Source organism: Protopterus annectens, chromosome 7.part1 (assembly GCF_019279795.1).
Source record: "Protopterus annectens isolate FY-2018-M chromosome 7.part1, PAN1.0, whole genome shotgun sequence".
Lineage (NCBI taxonomy): Eukaryota > Metazoa > Chordata > Ceratodontiformes > Protopteridae > Protopterus > Protopterus annectens.
This window is the reverse complement of record NC_056740.1, coordinates 139,950,382-139,973,431: the sequence shown is the minus strand read 5'-3', so window position 1 is coordinate 139,973,431 and position 23,050 is coordinate 139,950,382. Positions and strand designations below refer to the sequence as shown.

The following is a 23,050-nucleotide window of genomic DNA, read 5'->3' as shown; positions in this document are numbered from 1 at the left end:
AAAGAAAATGGAGGATAAGGCAAAATCTATGCAGACAGTCAAAGATTTTCTACAGGTACAGCCCCCTAGCTTCAGCAGAAATTGGCCAACAAAAAATTGGTCCTTTCCAGCTACTGACAAGACCACAGAGGGGTAAATACAGACGTCCAAGAGGCAAAGGACAACCACAAGCCCAATATAAACCTCGACAATGGGGCACTGCAACAGAAGGGAGGAGAAGACAGGTCCCAAACTACCAGAAGGCAAACTCAATGACTTGCACCTCATCTGGCCAAGCAACACTCTCTTGGCAGCCCCCTTGGGAGGAAAGCTCGCACTTTTTTCAGACAGCTGGCACATTGTCACAAAGGACAAATGGGTCCTAGACATAATTTCACGAGGATACAGATTCCATTTTCACACCTTGCCATTGAAAAGAGGAATGCCAAACCTGCCACAAAATCAATGGGCAGAGGCACAACAACAAATTACAGCTCTCATGGACATGAGAGCCATTCAGCTGGTACCTACACGAGAGCAAGGCCAAGGATTTTACTCAAGACTCTTTCTAGTTCCCATAAAGGACAATGCCTGGAGACCAATTCTGGACCTTTCAATTCTAAACACCTTCTTACAAGTGCCCAAATTCAAGATGCTAACACTACAGCAGTTTCTTTCCATGTTGGGCAAGAAAACATGGCTAGTAACGTTGGACCTCAAGGAGGCATACCTGCATGTCCCTATCAGACAAAGTTGCAGAAGATACCTCCGTTTCATTGCAGGTTCAACCCATTACCAATTCTCTGCACTGCCCTTTGGCTTATCTACTGCGCCCAAGGTCTTCACAAAATGCCTGGCACCAGTAATTGCATACTGCAGACAAAGAGGAATTCAAATATACCCATACCTGGACGACTGCCTCATCCAAGCAGAAAGCAAGGACATTCTCTTACAACATCTGGCTTTTGTAAAACATTTTCTAAGTTGCCTGGGGTACACAGTAAACGAAAAGAAATCAAAACTAGTACCCTCACAAAATATGACATTCCTGGGTGCCAGCTTGAATACAACGGCCTAGAAGGCTTATCTGACGCCAGACAAACAACTACAACTGACTCAATATTTCAAAACAATGGCAACAAAGACCCAACTACCTGCAAGAAAAATTCTGCAGGCCTTGGGCTTCATGGCATCTTGCATACTACTAATACCATTTGCAAAGCTGCATATGAGAAAATTACAGTGGTACCTAAAAAGCGTATGGTCTCAACACAGCCACAGCTTGGACACAATGATATCTCTTATTCCCTGCCTACATCAGGGGTTTCTATGGTGGTCACAGGCATGTCACCTCAACAAGGGTCAGCCTTTCACCTTGCCCCCAGCCAGGCAAACTAAGACAACAGATGCATCGGACTACGCCTGGGGGGCACACCTGGCAGGACAGTGCGTTCAAGGCGTATGGACTGCAGATCAAAGGAATCTGCACATCAATCAAAAAGAGATGCTAGCTGTACAGAATGCTCTGACAGCCTTCAAGAATCTATTACATCCAGGTCAACTTACAGTAAGGACGGACAACACCACAGTAATGTGCTACATAAACAAACAAGGGGGTACACACTCCTACCCTCTATGCAGGCAAGCAATGACCTTGTGGAACAGAGCTCTGGCTTACCAAGTTCAGTTACAAGCTCAATTCCTGCCAGGAAAAAAGAACACATTGGCAGACGACCTCAGCAGAAACATCATGGATCCCCACGAGTGGAAACTGGATCCAGAAGTATTTGCAATGATAACTCAAAAATGGGGCCTTCCAGACATAGACCTGTTTGCCAGTCCTCAAAACTATCAGCTAACAAAATTTTGTACAAGGACACTTCACCATCAAGCTTGGAAAGTGGACGCACTCTCATTTAGTTGGAAAAACCTGACAGTATATGCCTTCCCTCCATTGCCTCTCCTCACAAAGGTGCTTCTGAAAGTCAGAAAGGAGAGACCACGACCGATACTCATAGCCCCAGACTGGCCACGCCAGCACTGGTACCCACTATTGAGGAATATGGCCCAGGGCCCACCTTGGATTTTACCACAAATTGCCCATCTGCTCACACAGCAAAACAATCAGATTCTTCACAGCCAGCTCAAAACCTTAAATCTGGCTGCATGGCAAATCACCTAAGCATCAAGCCAGCTCCTCTTTCCCAAGCTGTTATGGATGTTATTTTGGAAGCTAGGAGGCCCAGCACCAGGAAGGCCTACTCGGACAAATGGAAAAGGTTTTGCGCCTGGAACCAAGCTAAAGGCCAAAACACACTTCAGCCTCACATGCCTCAGATTCTACAGTATTTAACTGAGATGTTGCACAAAGGTCTTTCTTTTTCTTCCATTAAAATACATGCATCAGCTATTTCAGCCCACTACAACACGGATCCACCCTTATTTTCACATCCACTTCTAAGACAGTTCCTCAGTGGGGCAAAAAACATTAGGCCCCAAAGGAGAGCAACAACACCAACATGGGACCTCAGTTTTGTTCTGGAAAAACTTATGCTGCCTCCCTTTGAACCAGCTTTCTCTGCAGATCTTCAGTTTCTATCATGGAAGACTGCCCTGCTGCTAGCAATAACTTCAGCTGGAAGAGTCTCAGAGCTGCAGGCACTAATGGCAGTGGAACCTTTCCTCATTTTCCATCAAGACAGAGTTTCTCTACTAACTAATCCTTCTTTCATGCCTAAGGTGGTTTCCAGCGTGGCTTTAAATCAAACCATCCACTTACCCACCTTCTTCCCAAATCCACAGAACAAAGGAGAAAGACTCCTGCATTCCTCGGACATTCACAGGCAACTTCGTTACTACTTGGATAAAACTAAGGTTTTCAGAAAATCTGACTAGCTCTTTGTATCCTATGCTACAGCTTCACAAGGGAAGGCTATATCAAAACAAACCATTTCCAAATGGATAGGACATTGCATTCGTTTTTGCTATACCCATCACTGAAAACCAGTTCCTGCTAACATTAGGCCCCACTCTACCAGGGCAACAGCTACATCTACAGCCTTCCTCAGGAGGGTTCCAACCAAGGAGATTTTGGAAGCTGCAACTTGGAGTTCAGTACACACCTTTACCAAACACTATCACTTACCACTTTACTCTAAGACTAGAGCTGGCTTCGCCACTGCAGTTCTGCAGGGCCTTCTAACCTCCTCTAACCCTCTATGACTCCTCCACCCATCCTTAGCTTTGGGATTCTACCCAAGTGTGCAGCAGGGTAACAAGAACATAGTACAGTTTTGTACTTACCATAAATGTAGATGTTCGAGTGTACACTTTGCTGCAGTCCAGGTTACCCTCCCTCCATCCCCTCTGATCTAACTGGCTAAATCTCTACAATACCTTCCTGATGTATTTGCTTATAGCTGGAGGGATTTTGTGTTTGTGCAAAAATTGCTTAATTTGGTACTAATTACTGACTACCTTTTTGGGGGCACCTGATATCTGGGGCAAGAAAAACTGAAGAAAATGGCGTCGGATGCAATATATATACCCCTGGCGCACTGACGTCAGGGAAGAAGTGACAGCAACCGACGCCGGACCAAGACTTTATAATTCCGGCCGACTGCGGGGACCACCTGACGACAGGATAACCCAAGTGTGATGACTGCAGCAGGGTGTACAGTCGAACATCTACATTTATGGTAGGTACAAAACTGTATTTTCTCTGCACTGCTCTTTGGCTTATCTACTGCGCCCAGGGTCTTCACAAAGTGCCCGTCTCCAGTAATTGTATTTTGCAGGCAAAGAAATATTCAAATATATCCATACCCGGACGATTGTCTAATTTAGGCAGAAAACAAGGACATTCTTCCAAAGCATCTGGTGTTTGTAAAAAGGATTCTAACTTGTCTAGGGTACACCATAAAGGAAAAGAAATCACAACTGGTACCCTCTCAAAAAATTACATTCCTGGGTGCAAGCTTGAATGCAACTGCCCAGATGACTTACCTTACACCAGAAAAGCAAATTCAATTGGTGACTTACTTCAAACAGGTGGCCACAAAAACCCTGCTATCTGCAAGACAAATTCTGCAAGCCTTGGTGTTCATGGCCTCCTGCATTCTTCTAATTCCATATGCAAGACTGCATATGAGGAAATTTCAGTGGTACTTAAAAAGTTTATGGAGTCAACATTGTCACAGCCCGGAAACAATTATTCCTATCATTATCTTGCCTGCAACTAGAGTTCCTATGGTGGGCAGAGGCCTGCCACCAAAACAAGGGACTGCCATTCACTCCACCCCCTGCCGCCCAAACCCTAACTACAGTTGCATCAGACTATGCTTGGGTGGCTCATCTGGCAGGAAAGTGCATTCAGGGCAAATGGAGCCCAAATCAAATGCACCTTCATTTCAATCAGAAAGAGATGCTAGCAGTACAGAATGCACTGACAGCCTTCAAGGGCTACCTTCATCCAGGGCAATTAATGATAAAGGCACAACACCACAGTTATGTGGTACATATGCAGGGGGTACACATTCCTACCCCCTTTGCAGACTAGCCATGGCATTGTGGAACATGGCCTTGACCTACCAAATACAACTACAAGCTCAGTTCCTGCCAGGAAAGCTAAATACTGTGGCAGACGAACTAAGAATAAATCTTATGGACCCACATGAGTGGAAACTGGAACCACAAATTTTCAACATGTTGACATGCAAATGGGGGTGTCCAGACATAGATCTTTTTGCCTCACCCCAGAACTATCAGTTGGACAAATTCTGCACAAGAATTCTTCACAAAAAAGCTTGGAACGTGGATGCTCTATCATTCAGCTGGAAAACCTATCAGTCTATGCATTTCCCCCTCTGCCTCTGCTCTCCAAAGTTCTACTAAAAGACAGGACAAACCAAAAATTATTCTGATTGCTCCAGACTGGCCTCTCCAACACTGGTACCCACTCCTGTGCAATGTGTCACACCTTCCTCCGTGGCACCTGCCTCAGACACCTTACCTACTGTCTCAGCAGAAGTTCCAAATTCTGCACACTCTGCTCCAAACTTTGAGTCTTGCAGTGTGGCTAATCATCTAATTCACCCTTGGCATCCCTCAGCAAACCTGTGATGGATGTCATGTTTGAGGCTAGAAGGCCTAGTACTAGAAAATCTTATGCTGTCAAACGGAAAAGATTCTGTGCTTGGAACCAATCACAAGGAGTAAGCACAGCAATGCCCAATATTCCTCAGATTCTGCAATACTTAACTGAGATGCTTCACAAGGGCCTATCTTTTTCTTCCTTAAAAATCCATGTCTCTGCCATTTCAGCTCATTACAACATAGAATCTCCTCTCTTCTCTCATCCTTTGCTAAAGCAGTATCTCAGAGGGGCCAAAAACTTGACCTCCCAGGAGAGCACCAACCCCTGCATGGGACCTCAATTTTGCTTTGGAAAAACTCACTCTCCCTCCTTTTGAGCCAGCTGCTACTGCAGACCTAAAATTTCTCTCCTGGAAAACAGCTTTCCTTTTAGCAGTCACTTCAGCTAGAAGGATTTCTGAATTACAGGCTCTTATGGCAGTGGAGCCTTTCATTATTTTTCATGCGGACAGGGTGTCTCTCCGGACCAATCCATCTTTCATGCCTAAGGTGGTATCCACTGTGGCTCTTAATCAGACCATTCATCTGCCAACTTTCTTTCCTAATCCACAGAACAAGGGTGAGCAGTTCTGCATTCATTGGATGTACACAGACAACTTAGATTTTACTTAAACAGGACAACATCTGTAAGAAAATCTGAACAAATATTGGTGGCATTTGATGCAGGGGCAGAGGGAAAGGCTATTTAAAAGCAGACTATTTCCAAATGGATATGCCATTGTATTAGTTTCTGCTATATGCACCATGGTAAACCTATCCCCAAGGGGATCAGATCTCATTCCACCAGGGCTGCTGCATGTACGTCTGCAGCCTTTCTCAGAGGGGTTCCTACCAGAGACATTCTAGAAGCTGCTACCTGGAGCTCAGTTCATACGTTCACAAAACATTACCATTTACCTCTCTTCTCTAAATCCAGAGCTGGCTTTGCCACTGCTGTCCTGCAGGGCCTTATAGCTGCTCCTAATGCTGTATAAATCCATCCTCTCAACCATAGCTTTATGAATCTACCCAAATGTAATGACTGCAACAGTGAAACACGAAGAACATAGTACAGTTGTGTACACTTATCATAAATGTAGATGTTCAAGTGTATTCATTGTTGCAGTCCTGGTTACCCACCCTCCAGCCCCCTGTTTTTCTCTTACTATACCTCTTCTTTCTTTTACTATGCTTAAAAGCCTTTTTGGTGTATTTGCTTTTGTTTGGAGGTATATTTTTTGTGTTTTAAATTATATACATATTGCTCCCCATTTGGGGGGCACCTGACATCTGGGGCAAGAAAAACTGATGTAATGGCATTGGCTGCATGTTTTATACCCCTGATGACCTGATGTCATGGAAAAAGGGACAGCAACCGATGCAGGACCCAAGACTTTGTTAATCAGGCCGACTGAGGGCAACCTGCCAGCCGATTACCCAAATGTAATGACTGCAACAGTGAATACACTCAAACATCTACATTTATGGTAAGTGTACACAACTGTACTTTCTGATTCTGCACGAGTTGGTCCCTCAGTGAATCTGTGGCGAACATGATCTTCAACCCCTTGGGTCAGCCTTCCTACGACCTTTTTGCCCATCCCTTAAAACGACAAATGCAATGAGTTTTACACTCTGATCCCTCCTCTGGGGGAGTTCCCGAGGGGCGCTCTGGTACACAATTGGCCTCCGAGTCTCCTTTATGCGTATCCCCCTTTTCTGCTAATCCCAAAATTTCTTCAGAAGGCAATCGGGCTGAAGAGCCCAGTCATCCTCCTTGCTCCCTTTTGGCCTTGACAAATATGATTCCCCTTCCTCTGGTCTCATCTAAAATATTCTTTATGGATACTGGAGCCATGACAGAATCTCCTCTGTCACCCATCAGGATTGCAACATCCCAGTCTTCATGCCCTCAAACTTACTGCATTGTTTCTCCACTTCCAACTGTAGTAAAATAGTTTAGGCTTGCAATCCCAGTTCATAGCATTATCTTAGCCTCTCAAAAGGCTTTAGCTAAGAAAGTCTACAACAGTAAATGGAAAAGGTTTGTTGTCTGGAATGCTGATAAAAACATTGATCCCTTCTCTGCACCAGTCTCAGATGTTTTACATGTCCTGTTCTCATGTTACAGTATTCGTCACACTAACTGGCAATTTAATCATGTATTTAAGGCACTGATTCTTCTAATGGAGTGTATTCTGATGAAGTCGTGTGATGAAAGCGGTCATTAAAAAAGTTTTTGTACGCTATTTGCTTTGAATTGTGAATTGTGTTCGTTCAGTTTCCTCTGCCATTTATTGGATTTATTTGTTTTTTGGCTTTTTACATTTACCGGTTATACACAGCTTACTATGGCGGAGGTTGCCGACGAGTCTTTGCTGAACTTAACTATTCATTCTATACCCTCTTCGGGAGCTGATGAATAAACTACTTTTAGCCACCTTGATAGACATTCAAAGTTCCTTAAAGTTCTTAATGGCGAAGGCTAATGGACCCAACACTATAATGCAAACATCGAGTCCAGCAGGATCCGCTCAGGAGTTAGACACAGTTATTGAACTGGGTAGTCCAACGCTAAACGGAAGCGAACGTGGAGCAAAGAAACAACGTTTGCCTTTTCCCGTTCGTGAAGGTGCTAGTATCAGCTGTGAGTGTTTACTCAGCCGAGGGGAGAATCCATTTAGCACTTCTGGTCGGTGTTTTGAAGAAGTAAACCATGGACTACTCAACAGTCAACGTGAGCAGTTATTGAAATTGATCAAAAGGTACAAATCTTTGCATTTGGAAAACTGCTACTTTGCTCATTGTATAGAACTCGGCATTGTACCTAAGGGATTGCGATTTTTCAAATGCCCGAATGGGGTTGGTTTGGGCAATCCCATGTTTCAAACACTAGTTTCTTTTTTCAACGATGCTGGTTTAAGTTTCCTTAAATTACTGATTGAGAACAATGTTCAAAAAATGGGACTGCTAAAAAATGAAATTATCAACATTGAGGCTTGCGTTAAAGGCAAGCTCACATCTGACAACTTCAATTCATTTTTTCAAAGCTTGTCTCAGGAAGTTAATCAACATTCTGTAGAAGTGACTAACGGGAAACAACTGAAGTTGAGGCGTGATCTGCATACGATAATTTTGCCTTAAATATTCGTGGCAATAATTTTAAAGGACAGAGCACCAACGTTAATGACAAGTGGGGTCAGCGTGCATTCAACGACGTTGTTTCCACTTCTAAAGCTGACACTAACGTCCTTTTGGTTAAAAGTTCGGATAACAATGTTATTTCGAACAAGACAAACACAGTTTCTAGTTTGTTAGTTAACAACATTACAACCGACATTAATCAAGACTGTGGGGTCATAGACACCAATCGACAAGATCCCTCAATAGGTTTTTCACCAGTTAAAACTAACAAAGAAAAAGTTACTAGAAGTAAAACAGGTATCACTTGTAATGATTCAACAGTTAACAGAAAGAACCTGCCTACTACTAGTAACAAAACAACAGTGTTGACTCGTAGTCGCACTTTTTTGGGGTCCAACTCATCGGGGGACGAGGAGTGATGGAACACACAGACTGTTTCAGTGTTGTAAATTTAACTGGACATGTCTTCAGCAACACAGAGTTGAATGTTTTAAAATATGGTTTTAATTTTGTACCAAACAGTAGAGCTAATTACAGCAGGACTGTAATTGATGTTAAAAAATTTGCTAGAAACCTGAATTTATCATATTTGATGCATGATTTGCGTAGCTCCAACAGAATTTTAATTAAACCTTCCAGTTACACACCTAGACTGCATCATACTATTAAAGTGTTTGAACAGTTATGCATTGAAGACCTTAGTAAACTGTTAAAAACAAGGGGTAATGTTCATGACAATTTGAACTTTAATGAAAGAAAAGCCTTGGAACACTTAAAAACTTTTAAGTTGTCAGTTTAGGTTCATGAAGAGTGACAAAGGTTCGAACATAGTTATCATGGAGCAGGAAGTATGTCAGGCTAACATGCTAAAAATATTAGACAACATAGATGAATACCAAGAGGTTTCTCTTTTTGATATTCGCAAATGTTTTCGTTTTATAAATTCTTACCTGTATGATGCTCTGATGTCTGGAGAAATCAGTACTGAATTATATGAATTTTGTGCAGTGCAGGAACCAAAGATTGGGGTGATTTTTGGAATTCCAAAAACACATAAAGACTTGGTGAATCCCCCGTTTAGACCTATAGTTTCTTCGCCTCATTCCATCACTGAGGGAATTTCTTTGGTTATAGATGCTGTTTTGGGGCCCCTTTTGAACAACAATCCATCTTTCACCAAAGATTCTTGGCACTTCTGGAGAAATTAAAAGTTTTTTCTGAAAGTGGAATTTTTGATCCTGATAGGCACATTATTTTCACCTTAGATGTGGTTTCATTATACACCTGTATTCCACACCACGAAGGCATTGAGGCTGTGCGTAGTTATTTATTTAAAAAGAAACATTTCACCAATGGTGTTATATCCACAATTTGCAGATTAATAGAAGTCATCTTAGAGAACAACTTCTTTTTATTTAATAACAAATACTACAAACAAAAAAGAGGTATTGCTATGGGCTCTCCAGCTGCTCCTGCATATGCAAACCTTGTTATGGCTTGGTGGGAGTTAGAAAACATCCCCACCTTAAAGGAAAAATTTCACATCAATTTTTTCTGCAGATTTATCGATGATTTAATATTTATTATAGAAGGTAATGCTGGCACCGTTGAAGCCTTCATTTCAGAGGTCAGTTTGTCATCTAGTTATTTAAAATTCACCAAAGGTGATATCGGTTGGGTGGTGAATTTCCTAGATATTCACTTTTGGTGGGATTTTGTTGACATTAGATTTCACAGCAAAATTTTTAGGAAGCAAACATTTACAAATGGATATTTACAACTACAAAAGTGGACACCCAAAACACATCATCAGAAACATACCCAGGGGCCAATATATTAGAGCTAGTCGTATGACCAGCAAAAAAGAGGAATTCCATTTCATTACTTCACTGTTTTTACACATGGGGTTATGATGAACTTTTATTAATTGAAAGTGGCAATGAAATTTTCAACAAGCATTTAACCCACTATCCAGCTATTCTGAACACCTCTACGGTTATTACAGTTGATCACCATAGTGAACTAGAAGTCAGTAATTTCAATTTTGACACAGTATGTTCACTTGAAATGAGTGGCGATGTCAACCGTATTAAATCTGTGCTTGAAAAGAATTGGAGGGTTATTCAAGGAAATCCTGACATTGTCCCAATAGTTGGAAGTAAACCGTGTTTTGTGTTTCGTAACACCTATAATATCAAAAAAATGTTAGAGCACAACAGTTTAAACACTGGTAAGAGTATGACAAACAAGAAGGGTATGTTTTGCTGTCAAGGTTGCAGGATCTGCAGATTTATTTCTGTAGGTTCCAGCATTGTAGTTGCAACCATAGACAGAACATTTGAGGTCCCTGAGTTTGTTAATTGTAATTCACACGGGGTGGTGTACATTGGTATGTGTACTGCATGCCCAGCATTTTATGTGGGAATGACCACTAGAAGTCTGGGCACACGCATTAAAGAACATTTATACAGTATTAGATGTACAGATGAAACCAATGCGTTATATAAGCATTCTGTTTGTCCCATTTTTAAGAAATTTGTTTTCTTTGTTTTAGAGGTTTTTAGGAATTACTTAGAGCAAAGGGAAACTCTTTGGCAGATTAGATTAAATTCTGATAAACCCCCTGGTTTAAATGAGACCATTAACGTCAAGTGTTTTTTAAAATACCGTAAGTTAGCTGTTAATAAAGGCAGTGATTTGTCCTTTTTCTTTGAAATTTAAACACTATGTTTTTAAATTTAAAATTTTGTATTTTTTAATTGGTTTCATTTGTACTAATTGGCAATTTAATCATGTATTTAAGGCACTGATTCTTCTAATGGAGTGTATTCTGATGAAGTCGTGTGATGATAGCGGTCATTAAAGTTTTTGTACGCTATTTGCTTTGAATTGTGAATTGTGTTTGTTCAGTTTCCTCTGCCATTTATTGGATTTATTTGTCACAGTAGGGAGTTTGCTGCCTGCAGCACTGGACATCCAGCGAGTGTACCAAAGTCTTTGGAGCAGGGGGTTACATGCAACGACTTGGGTCAGAGCCATAAACTGACGTAGGCTATAAAAGTGACGTCTGTGAGTCTGAAGGGACTTCTGTTTATTTTTCCTTCCCACCTTCAGGGGTACTACCATATGCGGTAGTCCATTCTGAAAGGTGTATGTGCAGACGTCACTTTTATAGCCTACATCGGTTTATGGCTCTGACCTAAGACGTTGCACGTACCCCCCCCCCCCATTCCAGAGACTTTGGTATACTGGCCGATTGTCCGGTGCTGCAGGCAGCCAACCTCCCTACTATTGCAACATGGAAGAGAAGGACATCTAAGGTTCTGGTAAGTTTTTACAAAGCTGATGTTCTTCATGTTTCATTGTTGCAGTCATTACATTTGGGTTATCTGCTTGCAGGTAGCCCTCAGTCGGCCTGATTAACAAAGTCTTAGGTCCAACGTGGTTGCTCTTCCTTCATGTCAGGTCGTCAGGGGTATAAAACATGCAGCCGACACCATTACATCAGTCTTTCTTGCCATGCGTTGCCCGAAGCAGAAGCAGTTCACAAGTGCTGGTCGGCCGACTCCTGAAATTTTCATTTTTGAGTTTCAGAACCAAAGTCTTCAACTAAAGCTGAGTACCCCATTGGGGAAACTTTTTCTTGCTCTTTACTGATGTCAGTAAAAGGTAATAATTGCATTACTTGTGGAAAGCAAAAATATTTTCATTCGTACTATATTCCTTGCCTAGGCCCTGACCGCGAAGTACCTTGCTGTCGGTTTTGTACTTTATTTAATCAGCGCACTGTCCGTCATCGGTATATTTTTGCCTCTAAGTATTTCGGTTCTCAGTTTAATTATCCAGAAATGTTGTCGGTTAGCCTTCCGACTACTGGGATTCTGAAAAAATGCAAAGATAAAGACAGAGACAGGCTGCCGAGGTCCAAAACTGCCGACGATGCTTCTCCTAAGCCAGTCGCCAGTTCGCTGGTACTCAATGAGGCACTTTCGCAGCCCCTGATACCCACTACTTCTGATTCGCAGGCCTCTACTGAGACCCATTCGGCGTCCGGTATGCAGCGAGATGCTTCAATTATGGAACCTGCGGATGTCTCTACCTTGGATGGGTCCGAAGCCACTGTGCAGGCACCGGCTTCTGAGGGTGTATTCAGGCCTATGGACTTGCATATTAAACCGACGCCTCCTTCTGTACTTCGGCCTAAATCTCAAACCATGCCTAAAAAAGCGACGCCCATGCCACATGCTCATGCCTCTCTGCCTAAAAAACAAATAAGAATGGCTGAAGATCTAATAACTTATCAGGGGTAGCCAACCCCCCCCCCCCTTCTAAGAGGCCTAGGACTGAAGTTGATTATGTATCATCTGACCAGGATTCTGCTTTTTCTGATTCTTCTGATGATCTGGATTTGCCCTAATCTACTTATGAAGATTCTGATAATGAGGACTCCATTCCCTCTGCTTCCCCTCCTGAGGATTTTTCTTTTGGGGAAACCTTACTCTAAGGGAGCATTCCCACTGGGAAAGCCAGGATTTTTCTAATTCAAAAAAGAGGCTTAGGGATTTCCTTCTCATACCTCAGCATAGGCCTTTAGCTATTCCTCCTGTACTAGACATTGTTGTTGATGCTTTTTCGGAATCTAGTTTGGCCCCTGATTCCTTGCCTCCTGCTCCCAGAAAACCTGACAGATACTACAGTGTCCCTGAGTCCCACAAGTTCCTTTTTAAAAATCCTATTGCAGATCCAGAGACTATTTCACAGGGGCCCAAGGGCATTAAGGCTTCTACTGCTAAAAATTCTACCCCTTCTGATAGAGACTCCAGGGCACTGGATTGATGGGGTAAGAAGGTTTAAAATTCTGCAACCTTGGCCATTAGTGCATTAAACTGCCAATTTCATATGTTAAAGTATTAGCAACATATTATTGGACTGCTTAAACAGAAAATGATTCCTGACTGTGTGAAAAATAAAGAATTACAGGATTTAATGCATTCTGCTGAACAAGTTGGAAAACATACTTTGCAATGTGGTTTTGATTCATTAGAGGCCTCTTTCAGGGCTGCTGTTACTGGGTCTGTGCTCAGAAGACATGCTTGGCTTAAGGAGCAATCTTTGCCTGATCATGTTAAAGCTAAATTGTTGGACGTTCCCTTAAATCAGGATCGCCTATTTGGCAACAAGGCTGAGGAAGTTCTTAAAAAAATGGAAGATAAAGCTAAATCTATACAAACTGTTAGATTTCTTACAAGTTCAGCCTCCTAGATTTAGTAGGCACTGGCCATCTAATAATTGGTCCTTTCCAGCCCCTTCCAGGTCTTCTCAAGCCAAACCCAGACATGGGAAAAACCCCAGGTTTCAGTCCCAGGGGACACGCATGACTAAGCAGTGGGGGGCCTCCACTTTCAAATCTAGGAGTAATAAGACCCCCCCCATGGTAAATTGTCTCAATTACTTCCTTTTAAAATTTCCAAGCACTTATCCACTGACTGCCCCTTTGGGGGGAAAGATTGCTCTTCATGCAAAGAATTGGGAACTCAAATACCCAGGACAAATGGGTTTTAAATATTGTGTCCCGGGGATACGGATTTCATTTCCACACATTGCCAACACCAAGCAGGTGGCCGGACCTACCCCCAAATCAGTGGGCAGAGGCCCCAAAACAAGTACTTTCTCTCTTAAGCATGGGAGCTATTCATCTGGTACCAGAAGAGAAAAAGGGACAAGGTTTCTACTCAAGACTTTTCCTGGTACCCAGAAAAGACAATTCATGGTGTCCTATCCTGGACCTTTCTACTCTAAACACCTTTTTGGAGATTCCAAAATTCAAGATGCTGACTCTTCATTTACTTCCTATGCTAGGCAAAGATGCCTGGTTGGCAACACTAGATTTAAAAGAAGCATACCTGCACATCCCAATCAGGGAATCTTGCAGAAGATACCTACGCTTCAAAGCAGGCTACATGCACTGTCAGTTCTCTGCACTGCCCCTTTGGCTTATCTACTGCGCCCAGTGTATTCACAAAGTGACTAGCTCCAGTTATTGCATTTTGCAGGCAAAGAAATATTCAAATATACCCATACCTGGACGATTTGTCTAATTCAGGCAGAAAGCCAGGACATACTTTTGAATCATCTGGCCTTAGTACAAAGGGTTCTAACTTGTCTGGGGTACACCATAAACAAAAATAAATCACACCTGGTACCCTGTCAACAAATTATATTCCTGGGAGCAAACTTGAATACAACTTCCCAGATGGCTTACCTCACGCCAGAGAAACAAATTAATTTGACAACCTACTTCAAACAAGTGGCCACAAAAACCCTGCTATCTGCAAGACAAATACTGCAAGCCTTGGGGTTTATGGCCTCCTGCATTCTTCTAATTCCATATGCAAGACTGCATATGATGAAACTACAGTGGTATCTAAAATGCCTATGTTGTCAACATTCTCAGGATCTAGAAGCAATGATTCCTATCATACCTTGCCTACGCCTAGAGTTCCTTTGGTGAGCAAAGGCCTGCCACCAAAACAAGGGACTATCTTTCACACCACCCCCTGCCGTCCAAACCCTAACAACAGACACATCAGACTATGCATGGGGGGCACACCTGGCAGGGAAGTGCATTCAGGGCAAATGAAACCCAAGTCAAATGCACCTGCATATCAATCAGAAAGAAATGTTAGTGGTACAGAATGCTCTGACAGCCTTCAAGGACCACATTCTTCCAGGACAACTAATGGTAAAGACGGACAACACCACTGTTATGTGATACATAAACAAGCAGGGGGGGGGTACACATTCTTTCCCCTCTCTGCAGACTAGCCATGGCATTGTTGAACACAGCCTTGAGCTACCAGGTGCACCTACAAGCTCAATTCCTGCCAGGAAAATTAAATACACTGGCAGACAGACTAAGCAGAAACCTCATGGACCCACACGAGTGGAAACTGGAACCAAGGATTTTCAACATGTTGACACGCAAATGGGGGAGCCCAGATATAGATCTGTTTGCGTTTCCCCAGAACTGCCAATTGGACAAATTTTGCACAAGCAATCCCCACAAACAAGCCTGGAAAGTGGATGCTCTATCCTTCAGCTGGAAAAACCTATCAGTCTATGGCTTCCCCCCTCTGCCTCTGCTCTCCAAAGTACTACTAAAAATCAAACAGGACAAACCAAGGATTATTTTGATTGCTCCAGACTGGTTGCGCCAACACTAGAGTCCCCTCCTGTGCAGTGCGTCACGGTTATCCCCATGGCACCTGCCTCAGACTCCCCTGTTGTCTCAGCAGGAGAACCAGATTCTGCACCCTCAGCTTCTAACACTGAACCTTGCAGTCTGGCTAATTACATAATCTGTCCTTTACTATCCCTCAGTAGACCTGTGATGGATATCATTTTAGAGGCAAGGATGCCTAGTACTAGAAAATCTTATGCTGAAAAATGGAAAAGATTCTTTGCCTGGAACCAATCTCAAGGGATGAGCACAGCAGCGCCCAATTTACCTCAGATTTTACAATACTTAATTGAGATGCTTCACACGGGCCTGTCTTTTTCCTCCATTAAAATCCATGCCTCAGCCATTTCAGCTCATTATAACACAGAACCTCCCCTATTCTCTCATCCACTGCTCAAGCAGTTCCTCAGAGGGGCCAAAAATTTGAGACCACCCAGGTGAGCTACAAACCCCAGCCTGGGACCTTAACTTTGTTTTGGAGAAACTCACTCTACCTCCTTTCGAGCCAGCTGCTACTGCAGACTTAAAATTTCTTTCTTGGAAAACAGCTTTCCTTTTAGCAGTCACTTCAGCTAGAAGGGTATCTGAATTACAGGCCCCTTATGGCAGTGGAACCTTTCATCATCTTTCATGCGGACAGGGTGTCCCTCAGAACCAATCCATCCTTCATGTCCAAGGTGGTATCCAGTGTGGCTCTTACTCAATCCATTCATTTGCCAACCTTCTTTCCCAATCCACAAAACAAAGGGGAATGGATACTGCATTCCTTAGATGTGCACAGACAACTTAGATTCTACTTGGATAGGACTAAACCTCAAAGGAAATCTGAACAACTGCTGGTGGCATTTGCTGCAGCGGCAGAGGGGAAGGCTATTTCAAAGCAAACCATTTCTAAATGGATAGGCCATTGCATTAATTTCTGCTGTAAGCACCAGGAAAAACCTATCCCCCAGGGGATCAGACCTCACTCCATCAGGGCTGTATCTACCTCTACAGCCTTTCTCAGAGGCATCCCTACCAGGGACATCCTAGAAGCTGCTACCTGGAGTTCTGTACGTACTTTCACCAAGCATTATCATTTTCCAATTTTCTCTAAATCCATAGCTGGCTTTGCCAGTGCAGTCTTGCAGGGCCTTATCGCTGGTCCTAATGCTATCTAAAATTCCTCCTCCCAACCATATCTTTGGGAACCTACCCAAATGTAATGACTGCAACAGTGAAACACGAAGAACATAGTACAGTTGTGTACACTTACCATAAATGTAGATGTTCGAGTGTATTCACTGTTGCAGTCTTGGTTTTCCTCTCTCCAGCCCCCTAACTTCTTTTAGCTATACCTCTACTTTCCTTTACTATGCTTAAAAGCCTTTTTGGTGTATTTGCTTCTTTGTTGGAGGTATATCATTGTACTTTTATATTTAATTTCTTCCCATTAGGGGTGCACCTGACATCTTGTCCAAGAAAAACTGATGCAATGGCGTAGGCTGTAGTTTTTATACCCCTGATGACCTGATGTCATGGAAGAAGGGACAGCAACCGACACAGGACCCAAGACTTTGTTAATCAGGCCGACTGAGGGATAACTGCAAGCAGATAACCCCAATGTAATAACTGCAACAGTGAATACACTCGACATCTACATTTATGGTAAGTGTACACAACTGTACTTTCTTTTTCCTTAGTATCCTGTTTGGTAAAGAAGCAAGGTTTTTCTACCACCAAACTCCAGCTAGCTGCAATTTCTAATTCTCACATGCCCAGTCAATCTCATTCCTTGTCTACCTTTAGATTATGCAAAGTATTTATGAGAGGTATTTTTTTACTGAGACCCCACATTAAATATCCTTCCCCCACCTTGGGACCTCACCATCGTGCTGCAGAGTCGAACTCGGACAGTTCGAACCAGCAGCCACTTGTGACTTGAAGGTTTTGTCATGGAAGACTATCTTTTTAGTAGCCATTACTTCAGCGGAAAGGATTTCTGAGCTTACAGGTATTGTCTTCTAAATCTCCTTGCATAAACTTTCACAAAGATAGGGTCTCACTCTGTACTAAGGTTGCCACCTTTCATTGTGGCATAAACTGGAGAAAGGCCACACCCCTGACATCACCTGTAACCCTGCCCATTTCCACCCCGCTACTGTCCATGTCCCACCCATTTTTAACGTTTTCATGACGTCAGCTAATGGCGAGCGCCCTCTTTTTCTGTTTCTGATGTCTGCTTTCTGCCGATTTACTATGCTTTTCTGTAAAAAAAGCATAGTAAATCTGCTGATTTAAAAAAACTCCAATAGTCTGTTTCTTTTTTGAAACAGAATACTGGTGTTTGTACAGTGTTTTCCAGACTACTGGACCATCTGTTTTATTTCTGGATAGTCCGGGAAAAAAACTGAGAGGTTGCAAACCTATTTTGTACCAATCCCTCCTTTTATGCCTAAAATAGTTACAGAAAGCAACATTAACCAATGTATTCAGTTGCCAGTATGTTTTCTCAACTTTTCCAATAAAGGAGAGTACGTTCTACATCTCCTTAAGGTTCATAGACAGCTACGTTTGTATTTACATAGAACAAAACTGTACAGGAAGTCATACTAATTGTTCCTAGCCTTTTCTGATAAATTGGGTCATTCACTATCAAAGATCACACTAGCCAAATGAATCACTGACTGTATCACCTTTATAGGTTCATAGGTAGGTACTAGGCTATCGGTCCAAGGGCCTACATAATCCTCGCCAACAAGGTTCCCTGGCTTACGCCACCCAAGAAAGTTATTTTCTTGTGCCACTGTCGGGCAGAGAGACAGAAGTGATCCGCGGGGTGTATTTCCTATTTCCCATCCACTCAATCAGATTTTTCTTGAAGAGTGCTAATGAAGAACTTTGCTTGACATAGATGGGTAGCCTGTTCCAGAGTATGGGAAGTCTCTGAGACAGGAATCTATCCCTCCAGTATGTCCTGTTTATTATGGTGGCAAGGTTTAGGTCCCTAGAACGTGTAGCTCGGAGGGATTGGGATTTCTTTAGGTGTAGCATGTCCAACAGCTCTGGGTTGGACATAGCTTTATATGTTAGGCAGAGATCACCTCTGAGTAGGCGATATGCTACGGAATAAAGCTGGAGTTTTTTGAGACGGTCAGTGTAGGGCATTTGCTTGAGGCCAGTAATCCTCTTTGTGAGGTACTTCTGTGGCCTTTCCAGCTGCTGCAGATGTCTTGTGAGGTACATTCCAAAACGGGCGTTGTACTCTATAATGAGTCTGAGTGTTGAGTAGAGCGGAACAATGACCTCTTTTTTCCTGGATGAGAACCTTTTTATGATGAGGTGTGCCATGTAGAAGGACTTCCTGGCCACTGTGGCGATGTGACTATCAAAGGAGAGACTACTGTCCACCTGGGTCCCAAGGTCTCTTATCACACATTTGGTGTTAAGTAGATTGCTGCCTATGTGGTAGTTCATGGGTACAGAGTTTTTACCAAAGGGGATGACACTGCACTTTTTGGCATTGAGCTTGAGGCCATGGCTCTGACACCAGGCATCTGTCTCAGCGAGGCCCTTCTGTAGTATGTCCACATCATTTGGGGACTTGATTATGGCTCCTAGTTTGTAGTCATCTGCAAATTTGTTAGCCTGTACTTCAGAGAAGTAGATACCAAACACCAAACAGGAGAGGTCCCAGGACTGAACCCTGTGGTACTCCACTTGTCACTGGTTTGAGATCAGGTTTGGAGTCTGCAACTTTTACAGTGTGGGTTCTCAGTGAGCCAGTTGGCAACCCATCTTGTGATGCAGGGATTTATACCTAGTTTAGTGAGTTTAGCTATAATTCCAGAATAGGGGATGGTGATGATAGCCTTGGCGAGGTCAAGATAGGCTGTGTGGACCACCTTACCCTCATCTACGGCTTTGGTGACTGCCTCAAAGATGTTGATCAGGTTCAGGAGGCATGATCTGCCTTTCACAAACCCAAACTGTGTGGGATCCAGAGTTTGGAGGTTACCAATGTCTTTGTTTATGAGTTCCATGATGATACGTTCCATGGCCTTGCAGATCAGGCTCGTCAGGCTAATAGGTCGATAGTTCCCAGGATCAGTGGTGGCTCCTCCTATGTGGAGTGATACAACTGTTGCTGTGCGCCATTCCGTGGGCACAAAGCCTGATGCGAGGCTATTATTGAACATGTTGCTTAAGTGGGGAGCCACTTCGTTCTGAAGTTCGTGTAAAACCCAGCCTGGGATGTTGTCCGGTCCCATGGATGCTGTGTTTTTGGCTTTAGTGTGTGCAGCTTTTACCTGCATAGTTGTGATTACAGGGACTCTGCATTCTTCCTGTATAGATATGGGCCCTTTAGGGGGTGTGGGTAAAGTTAGCACTGAACCTATCTGCCAGGATGTTGGCAATATCAGTTGGTTCTGTAATTTTCATGCCATTGTGCTGTAACTCAGAGCAGATCTGTGTGATGCCATCGTGATTCTTGACATAGCTATAGAATGCTTTGTGGTTGTCCTTAGAATTAGCGGTGATTTTGTTTTTGTAGCTAGCTTTGGAGGATCTTATAAGGGATCTCAGCTTCTTACTGAGGCTGACCAGGGAGCTCCTCCACTCATGGGATTTTGCTCTCTTTTGAGATTTTAATTATTCTCAGAGAGGTTTAGAATTACCTCGACCTCCAAGGGCGCATTCTACTAGATCTATGGCTGTGTCTTCTGTCTTTTCTTCTAGAACTTCCATTGATGATGATTGTTTGGCAGCCACTTGGTCAAACAATCACACCTCCATTACACACTACAAATTGGATGCGATATCTAGAAGCAGGGCTTCTTTCGGCATGATGGTATTCCAGCATATCCTTCCATGAGGGCCACCCAGGAACTCCATAGCTGGGGACCCTGACCCATTTATGAGAAGGAATGATGAAGACAACATCAGATTAGAAAGTTGTCTTACATGGCTTGGCATCTGTGTTGTCCATCTTCATTTCTCCTCACTTTCCCACCCAGCCATTCCCCCTGCCTTGGTTTCTAGAGGATGTAGGGGAGATTGTGGGATGCTTGTGTCTCTTTTCTAAGCCTCCATTGCCTTCTTTCTCCCTCTTCTTCTTCTTGTTTCTGTATCTTGTCCTTTATATCTGCATAGTGTAAATAAGCAAACTCGATCTGAGGTACTGGGGTGAGTGTAGTGCATTATGGGTAAAGCGAGAAGTTTGAGAGTCAGATCCAAGTCTGGAAGAAGTGGCCGAGCTGGATCCAAGTGGCTGATCCAAGACCCATTTATGAAGAAAAATGAAGATGAACAAGACAGGTGCCAAGTTACATAACTTTCTAAAATATTTGGGGGGGGGGCTTTTGGTCTTCAGAGTATGAGCGGGACATTCTGGAGGGAGTCTGTTGACTTGTACAGCTACCCTGGAAGATGTGATTGGATATATTAGCAGTTAAAATCCATCAGCATATGACTGAGGACAGGGCAGGTAGTAACCATGCGCAAGTCAGAAGGGGCATTTTTTGGGTTTCAGTTGTCTGACTCTGTGATGTAAAACAATTGTGGATGAAGCCTGTTTTGCTTGAGCCTTTATTTGCTTTGTCATTAGTAGTCCTAAGTTGACTGCAGTGTTCAGAGCAGACTGATTTGTTGTATCATTATGTTGTTTTCTTCTGTTTAAAACTTTTTGTCCATCTTCTTATAGGTTGTTGTGCAAAATTTTCTGCCCGCAGTAGTCTGTACATTCACTCCAAGAAACATCTGCAGGATGTGGATTCATTGAAAACACAGTGCCCTGTTTCTGACTGTAATAAACATTTCACTTCAAAACACAGCATGAAGTCCCACATGGTGAAACAGCACAATTTCAGCCCAGGTATGTTGCTTATGCCCAGAAGTCATGGAATGGAAGGCATGTAAGACTATAGGAAAAACTGGGATACCAAACTAATGTTACCATTTGATTCAGTAATGCTTTCTTTAGAAGTATAACAGTTGAGAAGGTCTGGTAATGTTTTTTTGCTATGCTTCAGTATACTTTTGTCGAGAATAATCTTGTAGTGTTTGTGACAAAAATGGCAGAAAGCCTCAGATACCAGCAGTCCTCTTCAGTGGGTGAACAAATTTGAAATTGTTGTCTACTATATTCATTCTGGCTGAACTGCGGTGGTGGTGGTGCTGCAGTAGCGTTGTCACCTCACAGTAAGACGTTGTCATGTTCGATTCTCAGCTAGAGCGTCTTCTGTGTGGAGACATGCGTGAATGGGCGTATCTTCGTTGAAGGTTGTGCATCAGGGCTGGCAACTCGGCACGTAAAAATCTACTGCCAATCATTAGCGGACCAGAGTTCCGCTGTGGCGACCCCTAACCAGGAAAAGCCGAAAGACACAACAACATATTCATTCTGGCTGTTTTTCTCATCCTCCTCATCTCGTGTGCCCCCTACTGGCACGCTGTGTGACTTCACCTGTCAGATTTTAGAATACTTCTATCCACTGCACTCACTAGTTATTTTCTTAATATTGCAACATTTCATATCTTAGTTCAGGCTTTCATCATATAACTTTTTTTGCATAGTGAGTCTAAAAGTGTGTACTGTTGGTGTATATGATCATCGAAACATGAGCTAGGGCCCCACACTAACATTCTTTTTAATCTGTATTAGAGGACCACAGGCTGGATGGAGCACTGATGGTAAGCAGTCTTTCAGATCAGCAACTTCGATACCCTGGAAGGGTAAATATTTGGCCTTTTTTCCCTGTTGCAGGTTGTTGAAAGTGCTCCATATTGAGACTGGAAAGAGGGTCCTCACATGATTCCAAACCCAGGCAGATGCACCGTGAGAAGACAAAATGATACATATAATGAACACTGTGACTCTCACTTCCTAAACTGAGGCCATGCAGAAGACTTCACTTGTCCTACATTCTGCCAACTGCACCCTCAAATAGCAGGCAACCCAGCATCCAATCTACAATCTCTGCAGATAAGGAGCTTTTGGGGTTGTACTTCAACATACTTGAGGAGGGTGATAGCACTATTCTTCCTTTGATCAGGCAGATATAGCTTTGTAATAACCATCCTGCATCCAGAAAATAGTCAAGTACTTCAGCCTTATGGTGATTGTGTTTGGGGTGTGAGTGAGGAGGAGTTGACTATTGTTCACAGGACAAGTCTGTGATGAGGTCATCTAGGCAAAAAAAAATTGGAAAATGGCATGTGCTCGCTCTTGCTGTTAAGCAGTGGCACCTAACATTGTGTGTTAGGGTAGAACACCTCCATGCAGGGGATGTCCAAAAACTTTGGAAGTTGTATCAGAAAGTGGACAGCTACATGTGGCAAATTCTCATGGTTAAAGAATTGTACTGTAGAAGTGCCCATGTTGCAAGCATTTGTAATTCTGGAGTGTAAACTTGGGCAGCTTGGCTGCAGTTGTAAAATTTTTTCAGTGTCTGATGTAATGACTAGTTCACTTTTGAATGCAGTAGGAATTCATCAGTTTGAGTATTCCTTTCCAGCCATATGGCATCTGAACAAGGAAACTGTGCATCAACCAGGCCCCCCCCCCCCGGGTGT

At 43.0% G+C, this 23,050-nt stretch overlaps 1 protein-coding gene across 2 annotated transcripts in view; it reads left to right on the top strand.

The window, feature by feature from the left end:
• Positions 1-23,050, top strand: part of ZXDC (ZXD family zinc finger C) — a 1,157,677-nt gene that overhangs the window by 223,733 nt on the left and 910,894 nt on the right. For both annotated transcript variants that reach the window (XM_044078595.1, XM_044078596.1), the window contains exon 5: positions 21,180-21,350. In XM_044078595.1, the coding sequence (XP_043934530.1) occupies positions 21,180-21,350 (171 nt within the window). The remainder of the gene's footprint in view (positions 1-21,179; positions 21,351-23,050) is intronic.